At 38.8% G+C, this 23,356-nt stretch overlaps 1 protein-coding gene across 8 annotated transcripts in view; it reads right to left on the bottom strand.

The window, feature by feature from the left end:
• EBF1 (EBF transcription factor 1) overlaps positions 1-23,356 on the bottom strand; it is a 390,777-nt gene that overhangs the window by 71,421 nt on the left and 296,000 nt on the right. For all 8 annotated transcript variants that reach the window (XM_043597059.1, XM_043597070.1, XM_043597081.1 and 5 more), the window contains exon 10: positions 8,123-8,249. In XM_043597059.1, the coding sequence (XP_043452994.1) occupies positions 8,123-8,249 (127 nt within the window). The remainder of the gene's footprint in view (positions 1-8,122; positions 8,250-23,356) is intronic.

Genomic DNA, 23,356 nt, shown 5'->3' with positions numbered 1-23,356 from the left:
TCTGTTATTTGCCTGGCTGTAGTCAATATGTTTTCTTTGGACAGGGATTTCTGTGATTTATCTCTCTCCCGGCCTTATCACTTATTAACTCTGGTAGACAGGAAAAAGCCAAGGTTGTATATAAGGCCTAGTGGCCATTTAGACCTCTAATGTCAGTGAAAATATCCCTTTTAATGATCCTGTTACACTAGCTACTCAAGTCCTGATTACACTCCACTCCAAATAGGAAATAAAGGTCATATTTCTTGGAAAGTATGTACGTAAAATATGCAAAATAATATGCTTCCTTCAGACCAGCTTTATTCTTTGCAGAAACGGCTTTCATTTTATAGATGTCACAGAAGTACAATGGGTACTTTTAGTGATTCTTGTTGCTGTTGTCCCCATTATGGCATGAACAGTGTTTAACTTTACAAATGCCAGAGGGTTCAGGATCACCTGAACCTGATATATCAGATCAGGAGCAATCACATTTTGTGAAAAAACTCCCTTCAGCAGAGGAGTGAGGCTTGGGACTTGCCCTCTGGATTGCAAAAGCAAAAAGAATAAATATTCCCTCTGCCTTGAATTCTTTTCTTTGTGTGTAAATGGCTCATTTGGAGTAATATTCAAGACATGTGGACAGGAGCAGCCTGTTAATTTTTCTTTCTTCTTGAATCTTTTCCAATTAGGACACTGCTAAGGCAGAACTGCTAGTCAAGTGTTCATTATACAGCCCTCTCTCAGCTGAATCCTAAGTGAAAACAATCTGATATAAGAGAAAACACATTCTTGCCTTCCTTTCCCTGATTCTTCCTGAGTTTGCTTAGGCCTGTCTTTCTAACAATTAACATATGTGTAGAATATGACCCTTTGCAGAACATTTTCATGCCCATTCTTTTCTTCACTGATACTCACAAGACCATTGGGATGCCCAAAGGAGGGATGGCCCCTCCTTCCATTAAGCTGAGGAAGCCAAAAGCCTGGTAGCATTAACCCCTCTCTCACTCCCTCACCCCTACAGTGAACCCATCTCTAGGTCCCGTCTATGTCCTCCTCAATACCTCTTGAATTTTCTCACTTTATTCCATCTCCACCCATTACCACCCAAATCAAAGTCACCAAATCTCCCTCCTAGACTACTGCAATAATCTCCTAACAGGTCTCCCAACATCCATTCTGGTTTTCTAAGTGCCATCCAGACAGAGAGTTTTGCTTTTGTTTTTTCCAAAATGCAAATCTAGTCATGTCCATTGTCATTTCTGACACTTCAAGGACTTCCCATTGTTTTTAAGATGGCAACTAAACTCCTCCTCTCCTTATGACTTATAAGACTTTGCATAGGCTTGTCCCTGACCACTTCTCCAGCCTTTTTTGTCACTGTTCTCCTCTCTTTTAGTTCTGCAGCCTGACTGGAATTTTCCAGCCTTCCAAGATGTCACATTTGCTCCCATTCAATGCCTTCTTACATGCTCCTCTCTGCTGGAACACTCATTCTCTTTCCTCAACCCACACTTCTCCCACCCTTCACCTATTGCCAGGTTAACTCTTAATCATCCTTCAAACCTCAGCTGATCTTTTCCTAATGAAAAATATCTCTAACTGACCATTTGGGGTTTCTTTGTTATATCCTTGTTATATGCTTCTTGGAACTCAGTTCCTGTTTTCTGGACACTTACCAGATTTGAAATAGTAACCTTATAAATATCTACATTCTCTCTTAGACCATAATACCAATGAGAACGGGAATTGCATCTTATTTTGCTCAACACTGTTTTAGAATATTGCCAAAAGTTGTTTCAAACATTGCCTAGAATAGAACAAGCAATCCAGAAATATTTGTGAGTTGAATGAATGAACAACAGGGAGTGCTAAAATAATAATTAGAGGCCAGGCCTTTTGATTCCTACTCTAATGACTAGAAAGAAATAATTTCTTTAATTATGATGAAATATGGCACTTATTTAATACCAAAAAAAAATCTGTTCTTTGGATTTTCAAAAGGAACATTCCTATTATCTGCTTCTCTCTTTTTGAGTTTACTTTTAGGGAACGCTCACACTGTACCAGGCACTATTAGCCCTGTACTACATATACTGACCCATTCCCTCCCAGATATAGGTACTATTAAAAGATTCCTATTTTACATGAGAGAAAATGAAGAATATTTATAATATGGAGCCAGCCCTATTTTTTTCTTTAACAGAAATTCCAACTACTGTGTTCTCCTGCATGTAAAACTTCAAGTAAAAGGGGATAGATTCTTAATTAACAGCTCTTATTTACATTCCATGTCATCCAGAGCACAAAAATCAATGAGGACCCATTGATCCTGGCAATATGTCAATCAATTATTAGAGAACATCTATTGCAAGTAAGATATGAGTCAAGTTGCTTCAACACAGTGTACAAAATAGTATAAGATCAGGGAAGGGTAATTCTTTTCTCATAGAGCTTGTAGACTTTTTGTAATTTGTGTACCTAAGAACAGAACAAGAGATCTAAAGACACAAGGAAGGGAATAAATAAATGAATGGTCTAATAAGCACATGCAACCAAAGAGATCCAAGGATATAAACTTTTCTAGTCAATCAAGATGAGCCATAGGGAACATCAAGTCTCCTAGTGCAATTGACTCATTTTACATTGAGGAAACTGGAATGTGGAGCATGGAAGCAATTTGTCCCACATCTCAGAGCCAGTTAGCAGCAGAGCTGGTGTTGCCAGGCCTCCTCTATCTCAGCCCAGTGCTCTGCCCACTATACTAAAATGGCCAGAGAATACTGCAGAAGGGAAACAGAGTCTGAGCCTGATCTTATAGGGGAATTACCATGTCCAGAATTGCTAAATATGAAGTGACCTTGAGACCTGATGTGGAGACTGGTTTGAGTGGAGCTGAGTGCACAGAGAGCCATAAGCTTGGTCAAGCATAGGGGTTGGGCCACATCTCACATACAGTGGGCAAAAGGGGAAGCCTTCTCTGCAGGGTAAAGCTATGACAGTGGCTTTTTGGAAGCCTGATCTGACAATGAATTAGTGTAAGAAGAGGCCACGGAACATGAGATGCATTAGGTACAAGCTCTTTACTTCTGCCCTATAACTGATAATTTTGTTTATCCCCAGGGTGGCAGCCTTCATTTGTGGAGGAGCGTTTCAAGAACTAGAAACAGAGTCTTCTGGCCTTGAACCTTTTGAACCTGGAGTTGAAGCAATTATAGCCTAAACACCTTTGAAAGGGCTGGTGATAGACTATACCCATGTTACTATGGCCTCCAGAGGAAGGGCTGAAATTTGAATGGAAGCAAAAAGACAGGTATGTGTTTTTCCTGAAAATTCAGCATCAGAGAACGTTATAAGTCAGGGCTGCCTTATAAAAATATTTATTGTTTGAGGCTATTCCCGAGAAAGTATTTGTTGTATCAAAATTGTTATATTCATATTTATAAATCTCTTTTTCTTGCTACTTTATTCATACTTTGCTCTTTTTATTTGTGGTTGGTTAGTGCTACTTGTTTCTTTTATTTATGGATGTCTACAGTTTTGTTACTAAAATCCCTAAAGGACATTTCTTAGCCCTCTAGGAAATGATGGTGAAGATAAAAAATATATATGTAAAATATTTACACCATGGTAGGGACTCCGCAACAAAAGAAAAGATTAATGAACAATAGTAATGGCTATCATTTATTAATGGAAACTACTAGTATCTGGCTAGGTGTTCATACTAGCTCACGAAAGGTGCTTTACATACATTTCCCTGATACTAAAATGAACCCTGGTAAGGGATTATTCCCTTGTAAAAATGAGGCAACTGTGGTTCAAAACCATCACATGATGTCCCCAAAATAACCTCCATAGTAAGTGGTAGAGCTGAGCATTCGATCCAAACCCACCACCTCTTGAAACCAAGCCCTCAATCACTAGGCCATATTGTCTCCTTGGGAGTAAGAGAGAAAAGAATGGGAGGAGGAAAGAACAGGGGGAGAAGGGATGGAGGAAGAGAAAGGGAAGGAGAAGAAAACAAAAGGAATAGGGAGAAAAAAAGGAAAACTTGGAAGACATGGCACATATCATCAAGTTCCACAGAGCTTATTTAGCCAAAATGGGCCCTCCTACATGCAAAGCTGTTTTGGGCAGGAGGTACAAACAGGAAGTATTTCCAGGAAGAATTTTTATTTCGAAGTTAATTCTGAGACTGATATACAGGGATGTGGGTTAGTCCTTCTACAGGGGCAGGAAGTTTGGTGAATAATCCTTAGACTGGCAGAACCTGGTGGTAGAATGATCTGAGAAGTGGCCTAACCCAAATCTGAGCTGGGACATGATCATTCCACTGGGGCTTTCACCATCTGGCAGAGCTGGCAGTCAACAGCTCTCCATGCACACCTGAGCTAATCAGACACATCCTGATGGCTTATTCTTCTAGTCATTGTTTCCCCAAAGATAGGAGCCTTTCCCGTGGAGAAAGAACTGCAATGATGTAAAACTGCATTTGGATTTGGCCACTTCTTATCAAGAAAACCAACTCTAGAACTTTGAAGAAGCTTCTGAAGCCTCCTTAGAGTTCTTTATCAACTCCCAAGGTTACTTAAAGCTTAGCAGGAGAGATTACAATTCTAAAAGATCCAAGGCTCTTAAAAGATGTAACAACAGCAGGAAAACAAGCTGCAAGAACAACAAAGGTACTGGAGAGACCTCTTTCCACGGAAGTGGAGGTTTATTGTGGATTTACTTCCTATAGGTCTGACTGACCACACACTATTAGAGGGCTTTGAAAACAGTCCTGTCATTAGAAGGAAATGCTATTCCTTCTATCAGGAAACATTATTTAAAATTTAAAGTCATCTCTGCCCTGAACTTACATAAGAATAACTGGACATGATAAATAAGATCTGGGAAGTACTATTTGTTCTGCTCAACTTGGGATTCGCTTTGCTCCCTCACTGGGCAAACACAGAGACCTGCACATCTGGTGACTAAGAATGCCTCCTGCGTCCCTGATCTGAAGAACCAATGATGGAGAGCAGCGTTCACACTCCTTATAAGTGGAGCCAGCTTGCAGGCAATCTGTGTTTAGACAAATCCTTTCCTCCTCCCCCAAAAGTCTGCCTTTATTTGCATAGATTAGGCCATGCTGTTCCTGGCTCAATTATGGATTCTTAGAGACTTCGACATATACACACCCAAACTCCCTCACACACTCAGAAAACTGCAACAAATTCTTAAGTTTGGGTTGTGAGGTTCAGTCCTAGGATATCCCCATCCCCCCTTTTTTAAGGGAAAAATTCCAAGTGCCATTCCGCTAAGAAACAGTAGGGTTGGCTTACCCCGTCCAAAAAATCAAGTTTCACACCTTGAAATGCTATGGAAGTTAAAGAAAATGAAGTGGGAGCTTCTGCAGGCAGATAGAAAAGGACTGCTGCACATTTACACTGACCTGAGTGGTTGTTCTGATACAAAGAACAGAAAGGTTTTATGACCCATCTCTGCCTTGGTTGGTAAGTGGTAACAAGGATAGAGGTAAACTGAGTAAATCACAGGGGCCAGCAGCACCAGCCATGAACAAGTGACCCTAGGTAGCAGCATTTAATGCTAATCAAGAAGCCATGTTTAGTTCACCAATTAAAAAAAATTCTCTTCTGTTAGAAATGATGTAATGTCACAGCAAGCTAATAGCCAACTCTATCAGTGGGGAAGTTTTTGTGTTAATTCCTTCAAAATTTTATTTTCCGACATGGAGAGAAGTTAAATTCTCTCCTAGAATACTTAAAAGACTAAGTCGCTTTTCTATTTCCCACAGTTTGAGACAAAATCAGCAAAAGTATTTTTTTATATGTTAAATTTCCTGCACACTTACACATGTGCATGCACACCAAGGATTTATCTCTCTTATCCTTAACTACTTTGCTAGACTTGCAAATCTGCCGCTTTTATCTTTGATCTTAATTCCCGTATGATACAGGTTTTCCAAGATGTGATTTCTTAAATTGATGGCAATTTTTTTTAATGGTTAAAAAAATTCCAAATCATAATGGGTCCCTAGCTATTTTCTTTTGAGAACTTAAGTAATTTAGTGAGGATGATTTTTTTTTTCTAACTTTTATGGCCAGGTGGCTCAAGGGGATATTTTGTTGAACACTGATTAAAAATAATTTCTTCTAAATGAGACCTGACCACAAAATGGAACCATTAATGGGCAGGGATGTTGTCACCAAAGCGGAATCATGCCTGATTGCCTCTTGTACCTCCTACCACACAAGCATTTTCTTCTTCTTCTTTTTCTTCTCCTTTTTCTTGTTCTTAATAGCAGAGTAAATAAGCAGCCAGCAAGGCCTAAATGTTTTTGGCCAAAAACAGAGTCCAAACTCCTCAGAGAAAACATTTGGCCTCTGTGGTTTTGTAATATGTTCCAGAACACCGAGTTCAGTGAGGAACATTGTGAAAAACTCCCATCCATCGGAATGATGGTGGGGAATGTTACAGTATCAGAAGTTTCAATTGGTCCTTTTCCTGCAGGCCCATAATGAGGCTTGTAAAAAAAAAATAGTGCTATGTGGAAGTTCTCATGGGAAAAATGAATGGCAAGAAATCCTAGCTTTAAAAGAAACAGCTAATCTGCTAGTTTGATTGTTCTTCAAAACTTACACTGAACCAATGAGCCTAATTAAAAACACTTGGCCTACTTCTATAAAGCATCATAGCTTTCTCTATGCTTCGTTTGTATACACCACAAAACTCCAGATAGACTATTATTTTTTCAAGTGCTCACTAACAAAGTGCTGACTTTGTTGGGATGGCTGAGCTAATTTCTTGAACTCAGTGTGAAACCTTAGCTAAACAAAATTGTGGTAATTTTCCTTAATTTGTAAAAGTGATTGGAGTGCAACCAAAATTTTCCTCTTGGGTCAATCCTATAATTTTCAATTAACTAAAACTAATCGTCAGGCAGGCACCAAACCTGCATTTTGTTTAAAGGGCTGGGAGGCATTTCCAAGGGTCAGGATGCATTAATTGTTTTTATAATTTTGAGAGAGAAGGAAAGAGAGAGAGACTAAGAAGCATAGCTGGTTTTATCCCTAGTACTAAAATACAAAAGGAAAGATGCTTTGAGGTAAAATGTTACAGCAAAATAAAATTTGTCCATTTAATTGTATGGTTATAATTAGGATGTGCTAACAGAGTTATCTCTTCACTGTCCTGGAGTCTCTTTGTGTGAGAGCAACTTATGCTCTATACTTAATCAGGCCTTGTGGTCGTCCATTGAATGAAGACGAAAGCGTGGGACAAGTTCCTGGAGACAGTTATGCAGGAGTGACAATACAAAGCAGAGGGCCTGGAATGTCACTTCTCCCATTGTGGTCCCTGGACCAAGATCACCAGCCTCACTTGGGAGCTTGTAATAAATGCAGGGTCTCAGGTCCCACCCAGAGCTACTGAACCAGCATCTGAATTATAGAAAGATCCGTGGGTGTTTGGCTAGCACATTGTAATCTGAGGCTCTCCTAAAGTACACACTGGACCCTTAGGCTGCATACTTGCATTTCCCCAGGGAACCTGCCTGTTTCTCTCCATCTGTTGGGTGATCAATTCACATTCACTCTGCAACCTTAGCTTCTTACCACAAGGCAGGTCCATGTGCAAAGACTGTTTGGGGAGGGCAAAATGCAGTTTACAGGAGAAGAAAGTGCCAACTCAGAATGGGATATGAAAACTACCAATTCTCTTTAATACAAATGCGATGACCAGGCTAGAAGAAAGTTGTACTGCACTAAAGCACATCCCTAACTCCATAAAGCAAATAAACCACAACACAGATGGCTTAACATCCAGATAGACTGAGAATTGTCTAGAACTTCTTCCCCCTTTCTTATTTCTCATGCTGCTTCTTCAGGTATCCAACTACTTATTTCTACTGATCCTGTCGTTCAACTTGAACACCCAGATGAAATCTTAAATAATGATGATAACAACAATAATAATAATAACAGCAAGACATGTAATCATCTATATGGTGAAATGGACAAAGAAAGAGGGTCTTGGAAACTAGATTTTAAAATAAAATGCACACGTATACATGTAAGATAAAGTAAAACACTCACAAGGCCAAGGAAAAACTGTGTCCACCATCTGCAGTGGTTCTTACCTGTGTAAATGAATCTTCCTGGTGTCCCTTTGCAGAACTGTTTCGATTTGTAGGACAATGTGACTTCTACAACACCAGGGATGTGCCGAGGAGGGGTCTGCACACGGATGGCATGAGGAGTAATCAGCTAGGGAAGACATGGGGGAGAAAACTGTCACTGCAATATGTAAAGGACTCATTTCACAGCCTTCCTATCAGCTCTCAATAAACAAAGCTTTAAAACACATAATTAACCTGTCAGTGTTTACATACTATCTTGATGGAACCTGTATCAAAGACACTGACAACAATATTTATAAGCGCTCTGAGCACAGCCACAACAACTTTATCTGAGTTTCCCTACAGAACAGGCACTCTGCTTCCTGGTTTGAAAAGTGAACATGGCCTAATGGAATGATTCATCCACTACAGGATATCCTTTGGAAAATCTCTGTTTGAGGCAGAGACCCAAATCAGAGCTGAGCTCTACCATGCCTCTCCAGAAGTGGGTGGGCCTGGTGTTTGAACTAAGCCCTTAAACATGTGGAAAACACAGAAGTAGGAAATCAGTGGGCCAAGGCACTCTGATTAGCTGCAGAGCACACGTATGAAATACCCCTAAAGACCATTTGGTGCATTAACTACCAGAGGCACAATCAAAGAGCTTTTAAGGGGAAACCAAAGAATCTGCCTCCCTGGAATAGCTTAGAGATCTGGCAGAACTAAGGACTGTCCATAAAAGGGAAATGGAAGTTTGGGGAGGGGGCTGCAGAATGATCACTGGTCCATTATGCAATGCCACGTGCACAATGAGAAAGTTCATTTCTGAACCCTGCTGGCAATCAGATTACACTGAGAAGCAGAATTTATTTTTTTATTACTCTTATCTTTGCTTATATAACTGAAATGTTATTAATGGCCATAAAACTGGCATTATCTGGTTCTTTGAAAAATCCAGCTCTGGTATTTGACTGGTTGACCTCTGATGGTGCTGGATTCTACATGTTCACTCTCTGTGGTATCTGCATCTGCCCACTTCTTGATTCATATCAGGTTCATTTGATTCAATATTTTTGGTACTGAGTCAGTATATAATGGATTATCGCTTGAGTTTGTACTAACTTATGTTATGGGGATAACTTAGAAAATGCTTTTGTTTTAATGTGCAAACCAGACCAAATTCAAATTTTTTTTCCCAGAGAATTACAGGTAACACTATGAAAGAACCACATGTGACACTATAAGAATCAAGGTGTCAGCCCCTGGGTCCCACCCGGGTAAACTGTCCTAACACCAAGTCCTAGGGAAAAGAATCTGAGAAAGTTGCTACTGTGAAAGTCCAAAAGTAATTTCTGTCAAATGCTCATTCTTGAAACACAAACAAAGGCCATCTGCATAAAAATCATTTTAACTTAGTATTTAGAAATGTCTACTCCAGGGCACCTGGGCAGCTCAGTCAGATAAGCATCAGACTCTTAATCTCTGCTCAGGTCACGACCTTGCAGTTTGTGATATCGAGCCCACATAGGGCTCTGTGCTAACAGCATGGAGCCTGCTTGGGGTTCTTTCTCTCTCTCTCTCTGCCCCTCTCCCAGTCATGCTCTCTCTCTCAAAATAAATAAACTTAAAAAAAAAAAGAAAGAAAAGAAAAAGAAATGCCTATCCTTTTCCACAGAATGTGTGAAGCCCTGGTTTATTTGCTGAAGACACAGAGAAGATATTTCAGTAAGGTCATGCTTCTGTGGAACACCTAGAGACCTAGTTCATATCTATGGCTAAGAGTTTTGAATGACTAAAGTTTCAATCGGAAAAACATACAAAAAATTATTTACTTAAAATTTTGTCCTTTTTATATTTAATTTCTTTCGAAGTCATTGTATTTTTTCTAAAATCAGCAGAGTATATACACTTGAATTTAATCTTGGTAAATCAAGATCATCATTTGGAATACTTCATATCATATCTTGCTGTAAAATAGAAAAGCCTACTGAGTGACTACTGAGGCATGAGGGGCTGTTTTCCCCTCACTAAATGGCCCTGGATAGCTGTGATTTTTAAATTATTTCTATTTTGTTCAGTTTCTTGTCTTTTTTCTCCTGGTGTCCTTTATACCTTCTAATCTGGTCTTCTAATCTGTAAGCATCAAAATCAGGAAATCAAGTTTACTAATATATAGAGAATAGAAGAAGGAAAGAGCCTCTGAAGGGCAGTAAAAGATGAACTTTCAAAATCAAGTGCATGTTGAATCTCAACTAGTCAATAGCGTTTTTGCAATGCTGGGAATCAACACTTGGTGGGTATCTAGGAGGTATCTACTACACTGCTGAGGAACTTACATGCAGACACTAATTTGGTCAGAATAATGACCAAATTATTGTTATCATTATCCCTTTTTTTTCAGATGTGCAAACACAATCCTAAAATGACTAAGTTGCTTGCCCAAAGATAACCCTTGTTAGCACAGGTTAGAGCAAAACCTGACACTGATGCAGTGCAAAAGATGGCAGCAACAAACACTTCCTACCTAATCATAGAGACAAAATTTTGTCTCTATGATTCATTGTTAAAGGAAGTAACAAACTCATTTTTTTCAGATTCCAAGACTGTGTGGGTGTTTTTTTCTATCTCCATGCTATATTCATTTTTCACTTGCTGCCTGGTCCTTGGCTATGTTTTTGATTATGGAAGTCTCCATATTGTTATATTCCAAACAGGTGGTATGCTTCCATTTTTAAGAGTTACTTGGGATGTAGAGTTACACTAATTCACAAGAATACTTAGAACTTTCAGCCAGTTAGAAAACACTTCATCTGCCCTCCCTTTCAGGGGAAATAAATTTTAAAAGATGGAAAGATATTAATAAATAGATGAATAGAAACATCTTTTTTAAGTATAAGGACTTATAACTTATGAGCTGCTACGCCAAGGAACCAAATTCATGGGCTTTCTGAATTGATTACATAGGACTGCAGTGAAACTACTGACTTAAGAGTGAGGTGTTGGCATTAAGCAGTAGGCTCAGGAAATTGACACAGACTTTCATTTACGATTTCACTTTCAACTTTAATCAATTGCCCTAACTAAAGCAGAGATTCCTTCCTGAAATAACTATCCTTCACAAATGAGGTAGAATATGAATTATCATTGAAGAATGAATTTGTTGATGTTTTCCTTGCCGTGGATGTTAGTCTGCAAACAGCCTCTGGCATTGACACATGATATTGATGGTTTACAGGGGAAAAACATTTTTTCTAACCTCCATCAATTTGAAAGCATAGGCTTATTTACTAATCACTCAAAGAATCATAGACTTTATTGCTGGAATGAATGCTAGTAATCATTTAAAACTAGCATTCTCATTTTAACAGCAAAAGACACAAATGTCTAGAAAAATCTACTGGCTTCAAAAATTGACCCAACATCTTAGGGGAAGAACAGGGTCTAGATCTGGAAGTCTAGAGCCCAAGACAACCACCACCACCCCACCACCATCCCAGGATGGATAATTTCCCACATTGTTCTAACATGGTTGAACTAAGGCAGCCACTCCAAGCAACAGAAGGAGGAAGGGCTCTAAAGTTTCCAAACTCCCATCATTGGAATACCACTCTCTCAGTTTTGCTATTTCTGTATACCACCTATACAATTAAGTACTTAATATTTTAAAAGTCAATTACTTTTTTGTTTAAAATAGCTTATTTTAAAAGGAAACTCTGTATCACTACCCCACCTGGAAAACTGGTATCCCGGCCCAAATAAGAAGGTATTACGGAAGGTAATTTTAAAGTTAATATGATATTCTAGCTAAATAATGTTGACAACCTGAAGGAGTTTATTGAAAGGGGAGACTAGCCTGCATTAGATATTACAGACTTATTTGCCCCAACTGAGATGTTTTCCCTTAACATAAATCTGAAGGATTAAAAGACAAAAAATAATAACTTTCTCACTATGTAATTCAGTTCTGCTCGATGTCTGTGTCAAATCCAACGTTGTCTCCTGTACAACAAGAGACACATGCTCCATACTTTGGGAAATGCTGTTCTAAGTGATTAGAGAACAGATTCACTCTTGATTTAACTTCCTTAAGTTGCAAACCAAATGAGTTGAGCTAAAAATAAATATTTTTATGAAACTCTAGCATCGGACACAACTTTCTCTCTTGTTGGAAGTCTCTACTTTCCTCACTTCTGTGACACTAATTGTAAGACCTAAGACATGCCTGTCTGATGGTTTACAAAGCCTTTTCACATTCACTGTCTTTTAAAACTCATCCCTGCAGGATATATATTCCGGATGAGAACAGATGAAGGTCAAGCAAGCTTAACGAATATTATTTGAAACACTAGGAAGAAAACCAGTATCTTGTGCTTGTAAATAAGTGTTTTCTAGAGTTCTTCTCTTATTCATTGGTTTCCTCAGTTGCTAACTTTTCCTTTCTGCCAACTTATTAACTATTGAAATTTTACAAATTTTGTTCTACATTTCCTTCTCTTTTTACTTACTTAAGATTTCTTGAGTTCATTCATTGGTTCAACCACCTCAGCTAAACTGACTTCTAAATCTACACCTGTAGCTTTGATCTCTTTGGCCAAGCACCAAACTTTTATTAGCAACAGAGTAACAGAATCTCCCCAACATGTCTTATTGCCACCTCAATTTCAATGTGACACAAGCTAAATTTATCATCTTGCTACTTATAAGTGTATTTTTTGCTCCCGTGTTCCCCCTCTCAGTTAAGGGAATGCTATCCTTTGGATCACCCAAAATAGAAAACGTAAATCTTCTGTATTTCTTCTCCCTTCAATATTTCTTTTACTCATTTTGATTTTTCTTCCAATGAACTCCACTGGCTCTTTGCTTCACCACTTTCTTCTGCTCTGGTTGTCACCATTTCTTACACCATTATAATGGTATAATTATATACCATCTTTTAAATGGTCTCTCTCTATTTCCACTTTTTCTGTCAGAATTCTTTTCTTCAAATACAACCTCATCATGTTGTTCCCTTACTCAAATGCTTGTGCCACCTTTACATAAAGTATATAATCCAAACTCCTTGGCAAAATATTCAGGCACTACAAGGCCTGACAGCCAATTTCCCTTTCTAGTGCTGCTTCCCACTTTGCCTTTCCACATCCTGGGGGTAGGGCATGTGGACACAGGAACACATCACAGCCTTGCCTAGCACCTTTGCTTTGTTCGTGTTACTCATTGCCTAAACATTCTCCTACTGATATTCTGCTTGTTCTCTGAGACCATATATTCTCTCTTCTAATAAGTTTTACCTGATCTTAAAATTCAGAGACAGAGTTACCTGCACCTTTATATAATTATGAGTTATATATAATTTATATAATTAAAAATTTATAAGAATCTATATCAGTATGACACTTATACTATAACACTTAATATCTGATTTTACTCTGTGCCATAAGTATTTTCTTACCCATATTTCTCTCATCAGATATAGTTCCTGAGATCGGTGACAAGGTCTAATTCATATTTGTATCTTCTAAAGTATCCAACTTAATGCTTTACCTATAGGATATTTCCAAAATATTTCTGGAATAAATACTTAACATTAATTAGGCCAGAATTCTACAGGAGGCTTGACTCCATTAGGCATAGTAATCCCCATCCATAAGCGTTCCCTGTTCTTAACCTGATAATATTTAACTCTCATTCCCTAACTAAATTGCTCTTAAAATGAGTTATCCAACTGGCTCAGCACTCAGGTCCCTGCATGAGACCACTGCTCAGATTTCATCTAAGCGGCAAAATAGAAGAGGATGTCTGAAGGTCTGTGACTCCTGTGAGAAGGAATAAGATGAAAGGAAAGAAAAAAAGGTTAAGAAAGTAACACTAAAAAAGTAGCCAACAAAAGAACAACACTAAATGTTAACAGTGTTTATTTCTGGACTGATGACATTCTATGTGATTCGTCTTCTCTCTCTCTCCCCCCCACCATCATGTGTGTGTGTGTGTGTGTGCATTTTGTGTGTTTATCTGTATATGTGTATGCACTTGCACAGGAAATAATCATGTAAATAATTCTGGAATAAATAAATTTGTACATTCACAGGTATTACTTTTATTATGAGAAAAAATTACTAAATATAAAAAGTATAATAATACCAGTTTTTGTGCAATATGTATTACATGTAATCATATAAGAAGTAGATATACATTTGCGTGGAAAAAAGACTGAAAGGAAAATCATCAAAGTGTCCAGAGAAGTTACCACTAGATTGCAAAGTTATAGGTAATTTTATTTTTCTCTGCGTACCTCTTTGAATTCTCTAACCTCTCAACAATAAGAGTGCATTAATATTATAATCAGAAAAGCTAATTTTTAAGTGTGGCATTCTGACGAAAAAATACACACAGTCTCTGCAAGGCCCCAGGAGAGGCTGCCAGCACACCAAAGACATGAGGCAGCAGTGACCATGCTCCTTCCAAGCTGCTGGTGTGAGCATCGTCTCTTTCCAGACTCAGAGAACTAGAGCCCAGGCGTCCTGTGCTGGTTGGCCAGGTGAAGCACCCTTGTGGTGAGAGATGGAGCGCACACCCAGGGCAAGTGGATGGGGCCTGTCCTCCACAGAAGTGTAAGAAACAGGAGAGAGGAGGGGTGTCTGGGTGGCTCAGTTGGTTAAGGCTCCGACTTCAGCTCAGGTCATGATCTCACAGCTTGTGAGTTTGAGCTCCGCGTCAAACCCCACGCCCCACGCCGGGCTCTGTCACTGACAGCTCAGAGCCTGGAGCCTGAATCCAATTCTCTGTCTCCCTCTCTCTCTGCCCCTCTCCTGGTTGTGCTCTGTCTGTCTCTCTCTCTCTCTCAAAAATAAACTTATAAATAAATAAATGAGAAAGAAAGAAAGAAAGAAAGAAAGAGAAAGAAACAGGAAAGAGGAGCACTTCTGCAGATAAAGGGAGGGTTGTGGAGGGTGCAGGGAGGTGGATACAAACCTCCAAAGAGGCAGCCTGAAATTTCTGGAAGCCCAGAAGAAGAGTATGGGAGAGAACAATTCTCTAAGTAGTTTTTATAAAAGCCTCTTGCAGGATCAAAAGTCCCACCCCCATGGTAGGTAAAGGAGAGTACCCAGTATTTTAAAACATTAATGGAAACATGTTGCAGAATTCTGGGTAAAAAGGTCAAGTCTTCAGTATTGCTGTCCTCTCTGAGAGCCAGTAGCACTTCTCGCTCACACCTAAATGGAGGACAGTGGTGACCTTGACAGTGGCTTCTGCAACAGTGGCCTTTTGCTGTCATCTAACTCCGTGCCAAGTGTTGTGCAAGGCTCCTTCAGTGATTTCTGTCCGGCAGCATTAGGGGCAGGGATGGGCATTAGCTGGCTCACAAATGTAGAAGATGAGTTTCAGGCAAGTTAAGAAATAGGCCCAAGGAGTGGCAAGTGTTTCTGACTGATGGTCACCATTGTACAACCACAACTGTCCCTCCCGACTACTGCTTATGGTTTTGCTGTAATTGTTGTTATGTGCAATTTTCACCCTGTCTCCGCTGTTGACAGGATGGAAATGGTCCTCAGCTCCTCCTACATCCTCAAAGGTTCTGGGAACATAGTAGGTACTCAGAATAGCCTTTTTCGTTGTTGAGAAACTGGCTGAGAATTATTTCTCAGCAAAACAGGAAAGAACAATTCCAAGATAAGCCATTATGCGTGTTTTCTAACCAATGGGACTATATGAAATGAATGCAACTTGAAGTTCCAAGCCACAAAGCCAAAAAAATAACTGGGATTACTAGAAAGCATACTAGTGATTTTTCCTTACTAACCTTAGGACTTAATATTTTGGCCATTTGGGCCTGAATCACTTTTGTAACACACACACACACACAAAAATATGTCCAAACAGCAAAGACTTAAAGAGGAGGGGTAAAAAAAACCAGGCAAGGCAACATTTCTTCTCCGGAGAAATAATTAATACTCATGACAAGAAAAAGCCTAAAGTGGGGTCTGGCACAGTGGTCTTTACATGTTACCCACTCAAGGTTCTAACATAGGCTGGCCCATCTGCGTATGGGCCCATTGTCACTCTCTGTGCCTCAAGTTTACTCATCTCACACTGCACTGGCCTATCTGCTCTGTGGGAGTACTTATAATAATGTTAAATATGCTTTGTGTTTGGGTAGCACTTCTCTAGGGACCCTAAAGCACTTTCTAGATTAATTTTTTAATTTATGTATTAATAATTCTCACAGCATTCGCCCTCCTCCTCAATTAGGATAATAATATCCATCTCTTTTGAGATAGGCAGGGGGTGCTGAGTGATGGACATAGAGCAGACATTTAAATAAGAAAACTGTAGCATAAAAGCATAATTAAAGCTCCAAAACCAAATTGACTAAGGATTTTAAAGAGACACCACAGTAGTAGTGACCAAACAAGCAAACTTGTTTTTCCTCCACTCTGGAACATCTATCTTTCTATAGTTAAATATGGCATTTAAAAAATATCGTTTTCAGGAGTTCCTAAAGGAAGCTGAAATATGAAAAGTGTATATTCATGGCGACCGTGCTGGCTGAACCTCCGTATTATATCCCTATTCCCCTGCAGTGGACACAACATAAATCAGGGGGTGCCATCTTCTCCTGAGTTCCTCAGTGTATTCTGCTTGTTCCCTAATCAGAGTTCTCTGGGTTTTGTAACACAGATTGTTTCATTCCCAAGAATTGCCTGTCTCAAAGGCAGTATATGATTTCTCAGAGAACGTGAGAGAAAGCCAGTGGAGGCATTTACTGTTTCACAAACATTCTGGTTTCCCTTTGTCCTTTCAAGAAAATAACTTTAAACCAATGTTTAACAAAATATGTTGGGTCACATGAATTCCCAAAGATAAACTTTATGTATGAATGTCAGAGGAGACTTGAAACTAAAGTCTCGGGAACTGAGTTAAATATGGGATTTAAAACCTAGCTTTTGAAGAGTCAGCAGTACTCTTCGCAGTGTCTGAAATTTCTCTCATGCATAGAGCTAGACACAGATACACAGTAGAAAGATGTAGACACATTTTCCTATTTATTGTCTGCATCACCCAACTAGAATGTAAGCCCCATGAGGATATGCACTTTGTCCTCCTTGTTTTCACTACTATGTTTCCAGTTTTAATAGTGCCTCAATAATACTTGCTGAACATTGAATGAATAAATACTGTAATGCTATTAACTACCACTAATAATTTTGGGTAAAGAGTCAATAAAGTCACTTGTGAATCTCTGAAGAAGAAATAATACTACTCCATTCAAAAAACTTTTCACTGAAAAATTCTGTTACTTTAATCCTCCCCCTCCCCCCCCCAAAAAAAACTTCAAGCTTCCTGGTATCCTAATTGAGCATTCATAAAAATATACTATCTAATTCTTCTGACCGAAAAACTAACCAGGTCCCTAAATCAATGCAGTTAATTGTATAAAACAAAACAGCAACAAGATCATATTTCAAAATAACAGATTTGGGAGAAAAAAGGCTAAAATAAATACATTATACTTGAACTACCTTTGGTTTTGTGGGTTGATTTATTTATTTATTTTTCAGTAATTTCTTTTTTAAATAAACTTTCTCTAGCTCTTTCCCAGGATGTAAATCTTGTGCCAACTGGGCCCCATTAAAGACTGGATCCCATCCTGACCATCTGGGAGCTGGAAAAGCATTGGTGAGTTCCTGAGGTCCAGAGTATTCCAGAAGGAGAGGACTGGACACCAGTAACGCCAGCCCCTGTGGTTTGAAACTACACAATGAGCTCTTTCTCAAGGTTTGTTTTTCTAAATTCAGTTAAGAAGGAACATCATTCCCTACTCGGGCCTGGCTTAGGGTCCAGGGTTGCTGCTTGTTTGTTTGAAAATTAAAATATAAAAGAAAAAGCAAATCCAGATACATTTATGGGAGAGACTAAATGTTTGTTATCAAAGCTGGTGGTTGGCAAGGCAGAATATTTGCCTATGGAGTCAGGAAAGAAAAATATAAAAGCCAAAAGACTGTTAGATGGGGTAGCAGGGAAGGAACCCACCTTTTTAAGGTCTTTGAAAGTTCTAAGAAAAGGATATCAAAGCTATAAGCTACTAAACAGAGATTCGTTTTAACACTTATTTGATGGTATAGGTCACATTTGCATATTGTATACACTGATACTTGCACATATATTCAGTAATTCCTCATTCAACATGTCCCTTCAAGAAGTGAGCTCCACAGAAAACCAGAGCCAAACCCCTTTTAATAGCATGCCACGACAGCTGCTTTCACTGGAAATCTTCAGAAGATGCATTACACCCGTCTTGCTGTTTTAGAGAGAATATATTGAATATAATTGCCATCTCTGTCTTGATGACTCAGGGCCACTGTCATTATGAACAGTCATTAATGTGCCACACAGTAATATAGTTCTGCGTCTGCTTTTTAGGTTTTCCACTTCTGCCCTTCACATTAGGCTGTCATTTCTGCTGTCACTGAGCCTGCTTCTAACAACCTGCCTTTAGTTCGCTCCTTCTAACTTGCTGTGACCTGGGAAAACTGATGATAGTTTATTAAAAATTACTGCTCTGGTTACCCCTAAGTGTGTTATTTTCTGTATTTACTTCTTCTTTCTTTCTTTTTTTTTTTTTAATGTTTATTTATTTTTGAAACAGAGAGAGACAGACCATGAACAGGGGAGGGTCAGAGAGAGGGAGACACAGAATCTGAAACAGGCTCCAGGCTCTGAGCTGTCAGCACACAGCCCGACGTGGGGCTCGAACTCAGGGACCCCGAGATCATGACCTGAGCCGAAGTCGGCCGCTTAACCGACTGAGCCACCCAGGCGCCCCTCTTTTTTTTTTTTTTTAAGTAAGGTTATGTAACAGTTTTTCTGGATAAGTGAGGTTTTACTACATTCTTATTGAATGGCTAAAAGACCCTGGACTAACACAGATTTTGGTTCAAGTCTAAGCTTTGCAAATTACTAGCTGTGGAACCTTTGGAAAGTCACTCAACCTCTCTGGCATTCAGTTTCATTATCTGAGAAAAAAGTAGGACAGGGGTGGGGGCTAGCAATCTAATTAATCTAAGGATTAATTGACATAATGCTTATAATGAGTTTCGGAGAAGGTCTCACTGATACCAATCACTTAGAAAGTGTTAGTGTTGGGGCACCTGGGTGGCATAGTTGGTTAAGCGTCCAACTCTTGATTTCTGCTCAGGTCATGATTTCGTGGTTCAGTTGGTGAGATCGAGCCCCACATCTGCCTCCTTGCTGTCAGCAGAACCTGCTTGGGATTCTCTCTCCCTCTCTGCCCCTTCCCCGTGTGCACGTGTGCATGCTCTCTTTCTCTCTCTCTCAATAAATAAACAAACTTTAAAAAAAAGAAAGTGTTAGTTTTATTATTACTTAACCCTCACCATAACCAACAGATTCACACTAAGGTATTTAAGTGCATCCTTATTGCACAATACATCTAAATATAAACTACCTAATCACACACACATTAAGAAAAACTAAACTGCAATCTATCTATCTGGTACTGACACTTTGAAGCATCACTGAATACAACAGTTGCTAATAAGAAGCATTTGTCTGAACGAACGAATGAATGAATGAATGGTGTCACCCAACAGTATTTTATACAAATTAATGCCTCTGACATGTAAAGATCTGTGCTAAACACTGTGTGAGATTAAGCTGAATTTAGCATGGATCCTGCCTTATGGGAAAGAACATCCCCTTAAATCACAATAATTAAAGATAGAAAGTTATAAGGAATTTAACATGGTAATGATAAGACCATGTAGGAATTTAGGATGAAGAGAAAATATTCAATATCTGAACTGTAAGGAAGATTTCACAGAAAAAAAAAAGTGGTATTTTACTGGATCTTAAAGGGCAGAAGAATTTGGGCACAGAGAGGAGGGAAGAGCATTATGGAACAAGGAATGGCATAAGAAAGACAAGAGTACAGGCAGAAAAAAAATCACAATGGGTATAAGGAGCCACTAACAACTCAGTGTGACTGAAGCATAAGATGAATAGTGCACAAGGATGTTGAAAAGAAAGGTCAGAGCCTTAAGGGGGTATGCTTGAATCCAAAACTAAGGAGTTGTGGTTTTAAAAAAGAGGAAGCCAGTAAGGTTGAATAAGGAGGAAGGTTTTAGTTCAGACCAGCAGGGAGCCATTCCAGCAATTGGCTTTGAGCACACGTATGAAATGAACACAACACTGTACAGATATCCATTTTCTTTCTAAAAGTCACATGACTGCAGCCAGGTGTAAATTTTGTCTTTGATTTATGTTAAAATTAGAAAGGCATCACACTTCTGTGGTTTCCATTTTCAAGTGATAGGCACATACGGGTACTTCCTGAAAGCACTACAAACAACTAATGGACAATGTCATCTTAAAGTTGTTTTTAACCATCCCATAATTATCAACACAGAGGATAGATTTCAAGTGCCTTAGTCATTAAAAGTAAAAATATGGACTAAAGCTTTTTTAGGAATAAGGTGAGCATGGTTGTAACTATGTAACTACATTAAAGAGCCCATTAGAGTATTTTAAATCTGTTTTCTAAATATGCTGGCTCATTTCAAAATGATTCCCCATAAAATAACTTGGGCTTGAAAGGTGTTCTTCAAAGTCACATTCAAAGTTTAATGCAACTGGTTCAGACTGCTCCTTTTATTCCTTACAAATAAAGTATAATTTTACATTAAGCATCTTCTACTTAATAGGTGATCAGTAAGTAGAAGTCGCACACAGACTTGGCAACTTATATATTCAGGAAAAGTAGGAAGCCATGAATTATTTTAAATCCATGCACTTTATCAATCTTGAATTAAACTTATACATGTAAGCCTCAATATATGTAAAATAAATGACAGCATTTATATATCATATTCACATTATGAAATTTTGAAAGATTATTTGTGATCATGTCTTTCTCTACCTTTCTTAATTTTATTTTTTAAATTTTATTTGAGAGAGAGAGAGAGATTAAGTGGGGGAGAGGGTCAAAGGAAGAGAGAGAGAGAGAGGGAAGGAGGAAGACAGATTCTTACTCAGGTTCCACCCTCAGCAAGGAGCCTGATGCAGTGCTTAATCTCACGACTGTGACATCATGACCTCAGCTGCAATCAAGAGTCAGATGCTTAACAAACTGAGCCACACAAGCACCCCTCTTAATTTTATTTTTGATTTGAATGGAATTGTATTGCATAAAAATGTGATATAAATAATAGTCATTAGAGTGTCAATGCCATCATGTATAAAATTTGGGAGGGTTTGGTAAATATAAGGAAGTTTATTAAAAGACTAAGGAGAAATCATGAGAAAAGCTGGCACAAGAGAAAGCTGAATCAGGGGTGAGGTTGGTGTCTGGAGAACAGGGATGTAACCCCAGCACTAAGTAGTAGCTAATGTGTTCCCAGGACAAGTCACTGTATGGCTTTGGAGCTTCTTTTTCTGCATTTCCAATAAACAGCTACACTTGATGACTGGAAATGTTCCTCAAAGCCCTCAAAATTTTGTGACTCTACATGTGGTTCAGTAAAAATCAAGGCCAAACAAATAGGCCTGGGAAACTTCCAGTGGGAACACGTATGAGTTGTAGCCATTCGTTCTTTAATGTCACAGAGGAGCAAATGGTATATTTATTTACAATCCTTCCTCTGAGCTATGTGTACAAACGATAATTGAAAGTAGAGATAGGAAGAAAGAAAGACATCAGGAACTGCATTTAAAACCTTGTTTTCCAACTTTTGGATTAAAGTAGGAAATCATTTCTCAGCCCCAAACTGCCATTTATTTACTCAACTATATTCACCCATTAGGTTCCCTCCCCTGCCCCTACAGAAGTCTCTTTTGACTTCTCCCTATCTCTAGGAATGTAGTTGAAGAAAACATTTGTCTGGATGAAAAAGACAACGCATAGCCCCTCTGTGAGGCTCATTGGTTCACACAGTGATGAAACTCTGGCTTCTCCATCTGAGCTAAGTGGTCCTGGCAATCTTTAAATATAACTGTCCTGCAAAATCACATGGCATCTAATGCCAAGTGTGCAGTGACTAAAACCAGATGCAAAATATGAGAGAAATTCTGTTCAAAGCCTGCTGCATTGAAGAATAATGGCTCTACACATTCCTGGTCTAATCTGAATAATACTCTGCAAATATTTCAGATGATTTTCTCACATCTACCCCAGACCAATCACTTTGACTGGATTTCATGATTTTACTTGATTAACATGAAACCCATCCATGACTAATATATCCTCTTATAAGGTGATCCCTGAAAAAAGGTTCTGTGGTCACAAAAGTTTGGGACATGTCATATACTTTATCTTAGGTGTTCTCAGTGCATGTCACTATCTCAAAATCTTTGCAAAGTCCTAGAACAAGGAGCAGTTGAATTTATTTGACTCAGCATTTCCCAAACCTACTCCCTCCCTCATCTCCCATGGGGAACCTGTTGATATCCCAGATAATTGATGTATTCCATAGAACTATCTGGAAAGTAAACTAGACCGACGTTGTAGTATAGGCTCAGGTTTATATCAGATACCAGAACCTGAAGTGTAGACAGTAAAAATATTGACTAAAGATATATCAATAGGGAGATCCAATTTTGTGGCTAATTAAATGGTTTTGATGAAGTTCAATGAATCCTTTTGCAAATAAACATGATATTTGTATATTGCCAGTGTGTTGTAAAAGTAAAGCACACTAGTGAAGAAAAGAAGCTACTTGCTACCCATTATCATTGTGCTTCTTTGAGGGGACTTTGAAGAGAGTGAGCTCTAGATAAAAGGAATTACAATATTGTAGCTGATTTCAAAGAGGATTTAGTCTAAGCCTCTCATCTTCAGATGGGGAAACTAAAGCCAAATGACCAACCCTGACTAAAATCTAGATTGTCTGACTGAGCAATAGAAGGACTGCAATTAATACTCAAGCCTCCTGACTGGCTCCTTGTCTGCTGCCACTCATGCAATCTACACCTTTGCTTCGATCACTGTTTACATGAAGTTCCCTCCATCTTCTGCTCCTCACCAGTCTCCTGTGTACTTTCTTTACAGGTATCTTAAATACCTTACACTGTATAAACTCTCCCAGAGATTTGAGTGATTAAATCAACAGATTGTCAGAACCTAAAATGCCTAGCACAGAGATCCATCTGTATATAGTAGGAGCCTGACTGGTTATTTGAACAGTCTACTTCTGTCTACACCACTCTCTGTGCCTTCTAGAACCTTGCCTTGAATTTTGAACT

Source organism: Prionailurus bengalensis, chromosome A1, assembly GCF_016509475.1.
Source record: "Prionailurus bengalensis isolate Pbe53 chromosome A1, Fcat_Pben_1.1_paternal_pri, whole genome shotgun sequence".
NCBI lineage: Eukaryota > Metazoa > Chordata > Mammalia > Carnivora > Felidae > Prionailurus > Prionailurus bengalensis.
The sequence above is the reverse complement of the archived record's forward strand: the minus strand, read 5'-3'. Positions and strand labels throughout refer to the sequence as shown.